The 7,226-nt window shown below is 42.3% G+C and overlaps 1 protein-coding gene across 1 annotated transcript; it reads left to right on the top strand.

Annotated features, from left to right (window-relative positions):
- Positions 1-902: 902 nt before the first annotated feature.
- On the top strand, positions 903-6,548 carry LOC135550581 (protein CWC15 homolog). Its single transcript, XM_064981523.1, has 7 exons — positions 903-991; positions 1,585-1,726; positions 1,879-1,991; positions 2,177-2,268; positions 2,359-2,472; positions 5,844-5,986; positions 6,083-6,548. Exons 2-7 carry the CDS (start codon positions 1,596-1,598, stop codon positions 6,210-6,212), a joined length of 723 nt encoding a protein of 240 aa, XP_064837595.1. The 5' UTR covers positions 903-991; positions 1,585-1,595; the 3' UTR covers positions 6,213-6,548.
- The last annotated feature ends 678 nt before the right edge of the window (positions 6,549-7,226 follow it).

Genomic DNA, 7,226 nt, shown 5'->3' with positions numbered 1-7,226 from the left:
GGTTCTTGACTTCCCTGAAAAGTTGCATATCGCGGAGGCTATTCGATTCTAATGCAGAACCCCACAGGATGTTTTTTGTGCTGGTCAAGGGCAGTCAAGTCTGGGGTGAACCAAGGGCTATATCTGTTCTTAGTTCTACATTATTTGAATAGGGCATGCTTATTTAAGGTGGTGAGGAAAGCCCTTTCTCATTCTTGAGATCGAAAAACTGTGCAGTGGTGTAAAGTACTTAAGTAAAAATACTTTAAAGTACTACTTAAGTCGTTTTTTGGGGGTATCTGTACTTTACTATTTATATTTTTGACTACTTTTACTTTCACTTCACTACATTCATAAGGAAAACATTGTACTTTTTACTCCATACATTTTCCTTGACAACCAAAAGTACTCGTTACACTTTGAATGCTTAGCAGAACAGGAAAATGATCAAATTCAAGCACTTAATCAAGAGAACACGTGGCCATCATTACTGCCTCTGGCCTGGTGAACTCACTAAACACAAATGCATTTTTGGAAATAATGTCTGAGTGTGCCCCTGGCTATCCATTCATTTTTTTTTAAATGGTGCCGTCTGCTTTGCTTAATATAAGGAATTTTAAATGATTGATACTTTTACCTTTGATACTTAAGTATGATTTAGCAATTATATTTATACTTTTTATACTTAAATACATTTTAAAGCAAATACTTTCAGACTTTTACTCAAGTAGTATTTTACTGGCTGACTTTCACATTTACTTGAGTAACTTTCTATTAAGGTATCTATACTTTTACTCAAGTATGACAAATGGGTACTTTTTCCACCATTGAAACTGTGGAATGAAAATGTGGCTATTTTGAAAAACGTTTCTCACACGCCTACTGCAAAAACGCGTTTCAAAATTGCTGTTTGACCTTTCACAGTTCCGTAGGCGTTGTTCATACGCTGTGACAACAGCGTCTACAATCCAAAGCAAAGGGCCCTTTCTCTTCTGATAGTTTGAGGGAAAAGGTACATTTCCAGCAAACTAGTCCACATTAGCTAGTTGTTTTTGAAAGAGAAAGATAGCTAGTTATGGTATTATTTTAGTAAACCTGTAGCTTGCATTACCTTATGACAGTTATTCTTCCAGCATACTAACGTTAACTGGCAGCATGTAAGAAAGCTTGCTACACTACAGTAACTACTAACGTTAGCGTAGACAAGTGTGTTGGTGTTTGCTCAGCCATAATCAATACCGATGTTATAATAAAACCCACACAATGGTGAAATCGTTTGTAAATGATCTAATATAGCTAGCTTGGTCGATTGGTTAACTATATAGCAAGCCTATATGGATATTTTAAGTAACGTTAGCTAGCTACCACCGGGTTGTTTTTCTCATGGCGAGTTAGCTAACGTTAGCTAGCTAAATACGGATTGATTTCTGTTAACGTTATGTTGATAAAATATTTCATCTATTTATATTTGTTGCCCTCTGTTCCAGCCAGCTACAATTAAATTCAATGGGCTTTGTTGGCATTGGAAACATGTTTACATTGCCAAAGCAAGTTAAAGGGATAAACAAAGTGAACCGTAAATATTACACTCACACAATATTACAGAGCCACCAAAAATGACAACAGCCGCGAGACCGACGTTTGAGCCAGCGAGAGGAGGGAGAGGGAAGGGAGAGGGCGATCTCAGTGCGTTGTCCAAACAGTACTCAAGCCGAGATCTGCCTGGTCACACTAAGATCAAGTACAGGTGAGTGACACAACACCACCTATCCTTGTGGCATCTTGGCATCAGTCTTTGTCCTTGTGGCTAAGTCTTGCACCAGTAGTTGGGAACAGGTCCCTCTGGTTAAAGATAATGTGCTGTCTCATCCAGTATGTCTCCCTGTGTGATTCCCTCAGGCAGCTTACCCAGGATGCCCCCGAGGAGGTGCGTGCCCGGGACTTCCGCAGGGAGCTGGAGGAGAGGGAGCGTGTTGCTGTCCGGGAGAAGACTAGAGAGAGGGGACCAAGAGGTGAGTTTGACCTGAACGTAAAATATGTCAGTGTTTAACTGGGTGTAAAGAAGATCAATGGGATTTTTGCATCTAACATACTATTATGCCCAAAGTTTTGTCTATTTTGTTTTGTTGACATGGGTCATCTGCAGGGGATTCAAGCCAGCATCATTAAAATGGTGGTTTGTCTCTTCAATTTTCAGAACACACCACATCCTCATCTTCATCCTCTAAGAGGCCCAGACTAGATCAAATCCCTGCTGCCAACCTGGATGCAGATGACCCTCTCACTGACGTAGGTGCCACCTGTTCATCCACCAGTCACCGTAAAGTCTGTGCTTTTTTTTAAAGCTCAGCCTCTAATCTTCATTGTTTTGTGGTGTAGGATGAGGAGGAGGATGATGACTCTGAGGAGGACAGTGATGACGATGACACTGCGGCTCTGCTGGCTGAATTGGAGAAAATCAAGAAGGAGCGGGCTGAGGAGCAGGAACGCAAGGTAAGTCGCGACAAGACAATCAATCGCTGCTGGGTCAGTCATGCCAGTTGAGTCCAACCAAGTGCAAATTGATTTTTCAGGTGTTGCTGAGTAGGAGCAGCAAATAGGGCTCTATTGACTTGTTAATATCAAACAAAACAATCCATTAATTTATCTCTGACATTTTCAGACTTTAAAGGTCATCTAATGTAGAGATGAGCATCTGTTGTGTAGATCCAGCCTATTTCACCTATTCATTTGGGATTGAGGCATTTAGCTATCGCAAAAATAATAATTTGGCTGTGTTTATGAACGTCTCAGGTAACATTAGAATCTGAAAAATACACTGCTCAAAAAAATAAAGGGAACACTTAAACAACACAATGTAACTCTAAGTAAATCACACTTCTGTGAAATCAAACTGTCCACTTAGGAAGCAACACTGATTGACAATAAATTTCACATGCTGTTGTGCAAATGGAATAGACAACAGGTGGAAATGATAGGCAATTAGTAAGACAACCCCAATAAAGGAGTGGTTCTGCAGGTGGTGACCACAGACCACTTCTCAGTTCCTATGCTTCCTGGCTGATGTTTTGGTCACTTTTGAATGCTGGCGATGCTTTCACTGTAGTGGTAGCATGAGACGGAGTCTACAACCCACACAAGTGGCTCAGATAGTGCAGCTCATCCAGGATGGCACATCAATGCGAGATGTGGCAAGAAGGTTTGATGTGTCTGTCAGCGTAGTGTCCAGAGCATGGAGGCGCTACCAGGAAACAGGCCAGTACATCAGGAGACGTGGAGGAGGCCCTAGGAGTGCAACAACCCAGCAGCAGGACCGCTACCTCTGCCTTTGTGCAAGGAGGAGCAGGGGGAGCACTGCCAGAGCCCTGCAAAATGACCTCCAGCAGGCCACAAATGTGCATGTGTCTGCTCAATCGGTCAGAAACAGACTCCATGAGGGTGGTATGAGGGCCCGTCGTCCACAGGTGGGGGTTGTGCTTACAGCCCAACACCGTGCTGGACGTTTGGCATTTTCCAGAGAACACCAAGATTGGCAAATTCGCCACTGGCGCCCTGTGCTCTTCACAGATGAAAGCAGGTTCACACTGAGCACGTGACAGACGTCACAGAGTTTGGAGACGCCATGGAGAACGTTCTGCTGCCTGCAACATCCTCCAGCATGACCGGTTTGGCAGTGGGTCAGTCATGGTGTGGGGTGGCATTTCTTTGGGGGGCCACACAGCCCTCCATGTGCTCGCCAGAGGTAGCCTGACTGCCATTAGGTACCGAGATGAGATCCTCAGACCCCTTGTGAGACCATATGCTGGTGCGGTTGGCCTTGGGTTCCTCCTAATACAAGACAATGCTCGACCTTATGTGGCTGGAGTGTGTCAGCAGTTCCAGCAAGAGGAAGGCATTGATGCTATGGACTGGCCCTCCCGTTCCCCAGACCTGAATCCATTTGAGCACATCTGGGACATCATGTCTCGCTCCATCTACCAACGCCACGTTGCACCACAGACTGTGGTGTGAGAGGAGATCCCTCAGGAGACCATCCGCCACCTCGTCAGGAGCATGCCCAGGCGTTGTAGGGAGGTCATACAGGCACGTGGAGGCCACACACACTACTGAGCCTCATTTTGACTTGTTTTAAGGACATTACATCAAAGTTGGATCAGCCTGTAGTGTGGTTTTCCACTTTAATTTTGAGTGTGACTCCAAATCCAGACCTCCATGGGTTGATAAATTTGATTTCCATTGATCATTTTTGTGTGATTTTGTTGTCAGCACATTCAACTATGAAGGGGAAATGTATATATTTCATTCATTCAGATCTAGAATGTGTTATTTTAGTGTTCCCTTTATTTTCTTGAGCTATATATATATATATATATATATATATATATATATATATATATTTCAAATAACACTAGTATTTGTATTAGTTTGTTACTGTAGACTATATTTAAAAACAAAAAACACCAACATTCAAGTGTTCAATCAGTTTTATTCGTGGAGTGCCTTTGTTACAACTATGAAAACAGAAAGCATATTTGTTGAAACACAGCAATAGCTTAAAATATATTTAAAAAATACCCCAACCAGCAAGACGCACAATCAAAATGAAAAACTATGTAGTCTACACATCATTATAAGCAAAAGGGTGTGCTTGATAAATACTGAAAATTGGCACAAAAGCAATAATGGCATTATAATGAATGTAAGTGTCGATATGGCAGCAGTCAAACCATTTATTATTTTCAGCTTGTGCTTACACAGTGTGCATATTCACGCAATGGCATCAGTTGGGGCATGTCCATGTCACACAAACAACAAAAGCTGGTGAGTGCGTTGCTGATGTTGTTTTTCCGCTTGAGATGTAGGGTCTGCGCTCTGTGGTTACATTTTGTGCTGATAATCGGCCTGTAGCATTGTCACCTGCTTGTTCTACCAAACCGTGCCATCCCTTCCTGTCTCACCTTTCATTTGTTTCTGCCTTTTTTCGAGCCTGGGCCTCGGGGGTGTAGGTTCAGGCTGAGGCTGAGAATCAGAAGAATAATCATCAGAGGTCATGGTTAATTTCTTCCTCAACTGAGTCGTTTTCGTTCAGATTTTGTAGCAATGCTAACTCAGCATGTGCATCCATTCGTCTTGGTCTTCTTGCCATTGTAAATTATGCACACTTTCACTGTGTAGCCTACTCCAAGTAGGCCAGGGTGGACTGATATAGGGTACATACCATTTTGAGATTATAGTTAGAATAACAGAATGGCGGATGCTGTTCTTCGGCCCTGTTCTTCATTCACAGTTGGTGATTACATTATTTTATTTCTGCATCGTTTACTTCCCCTCGCTCATCAATACCCATTCTCTCTTATCATACTTTACTTCATTTATTTCATCTGTTATATGTGTGAAATACATTTTGGTTTAGGTTCAGTTTCGAAGAAATTATTGGATTGATTATCAACTGGGCACGGAACCTTCAACTATCGGAAGAGCGGAGCAGGCCCTACTGTTGGGAGGAGGGGCATTAAAAAAAATGACTTGCCCTCCTAAAACTGGTTTATAGCTCCAGTTCTGTTTGTGATATTAATATTCTAACAACAGTGTGTTATACAGACTTATTTAGGAAAAATCATGACTTCCAACATTTCGGAGTAATAAAAAGTTGTAGTTTATGAGCAGTCCAAATGACCGCTTTAGTAGTTCTAGCGTTAAACATGTTGACCTTTTTTGTAGATGTTTTTTTTTTTTTTTAGATCAGTGCTTGTTGTGCAACCATCTTTAATCAAGGCCAATCAGAAAGCGTTGCTAAGAGCAATACTTCAGCGAATGAGAGCTTTGCACCTGGTCCTCTCTGACCAACATGTGTCCTGTGCCAGGAACGGGAGCAGAAAGCAGAGGAGGAGAGGATCCGCATGGAGAACATCCTTAGTGGGAATCCTCTGCTCAACCTAGCTGGACAGCAGCAGCAGCAGCAACAACAGATAGTCCCCACCCCGAGTGCCTTCAGCGTCAAGAGAAGGTGTTGAGAGACACACACACACACACACACCACTGCTTAGAGCATGGCTGTGGATGACTGTTGCTTTACATCCTCTCCTCTCTCTTTCTCTTTAAGGTGGGACGATGACGTCGTGTTCAAGAACTGTGCAAAGGGAGTGGATGAGGCACGCCGGGAGAAACGCTTTGTCAATGACACTCTGCGCTCGGAGTTCCACAAGAAATTCATGGAGAAATATGTGAAGTAGGACTTGCAGCTCTGCTATGAAGGTGTTCCATTTCTCTCTGCTCTGTTCCCAGTTCTAAGAGGACAAGGAGGACGTGATAGAGATTGGTCTGAAAACATTGAATGAGCCTGAAGAATGGTATCATCCGTTGACATGGAACACGCACAAAATCCTCTGTATATAAAGTAACCTAATGCCTGACCTGCAAACAAATTTCAACTAGTTTGGTTTCGTGTACAATCAATTTCCACCCCTGAAAGGAATGGTTGTAATAGTGACATCATCAATGTCAACTTGTTGTTATTTAACTTTTACCTTTTTTAAGCTCCAATGTCAATAAACCAACAAAAAAGAAAACCCTGTGTCTGTGAGAGGGCCTTGATGCTTTTCTCAGTGATTTTAGTTTTGTGTCCGGGAGTTAGAATTCTGCAATGACTTCCATTAAAAGCTCGGCAGCAAGACTTTTTTTCTGTCCTTTCAAAAAAATAAAAAAAGGTCTTTGTGGTGAAAGCCTCTGTGCCACATTACCTTCATGACTGATGCCTTTAATTTAGGAGATGAAGAGGAGGTTCAAACCTTTCTGTAGAGGATATTTAAGTCTATCTGAAGTGAAGTTTATGTTCAATTTAGGCTAAGATTCAATCAGTTCTGGAGCTAACCCAGGATAACTGACAGCTGTTATTATTTAGGCAATGTCGAGGTGTAACTGCGTTAAAGCCATCAAATACTGTGAGCGGCTGCTCTTGTCATTGTCGCGAAACCACATCCGTCCTTAAATCCCTCTCGCATTAGAAGTTCAGAATGAGAAAGTGTAGGCTTTATGGAAATGACACTCAAATTGAAAGTCGTGAAACATAATAAGGATTGATGTCAGCCTAATTGAGGTGTAGATTACAACACATTCCAGTGTTTGAACTTGTAACAGGCTACGTGGGATTGTGCATCCAATGTCAATGTCCACGATAGGTATAATGGGAGCCACTTGCTGATTTCACAGCTCCAACACAGTTACACCCCCAACATCGCCTAAATAAT

This window comes from Oncorhynchus masou, chromosome 12 (genome assembly GCF_036934945.1).
Source record: "Oncorhynchus masou masou isolate Uvic2021 chromosome 12, UVic_Omas_1.1, whole genome shotgun sequence".
Lineage (NCBI taxonomy): Eukaryota > Metazoa > Chordata > Actinopteri > Salmoniformes > Salmonidae > Oncorhynchus > Oncorhynchus masou.
The sequence above is the reverse complement of the archived record's forward strand: the minus strand, read 5'-3'. Positions and strand labels throughout refer to the sequence as shown.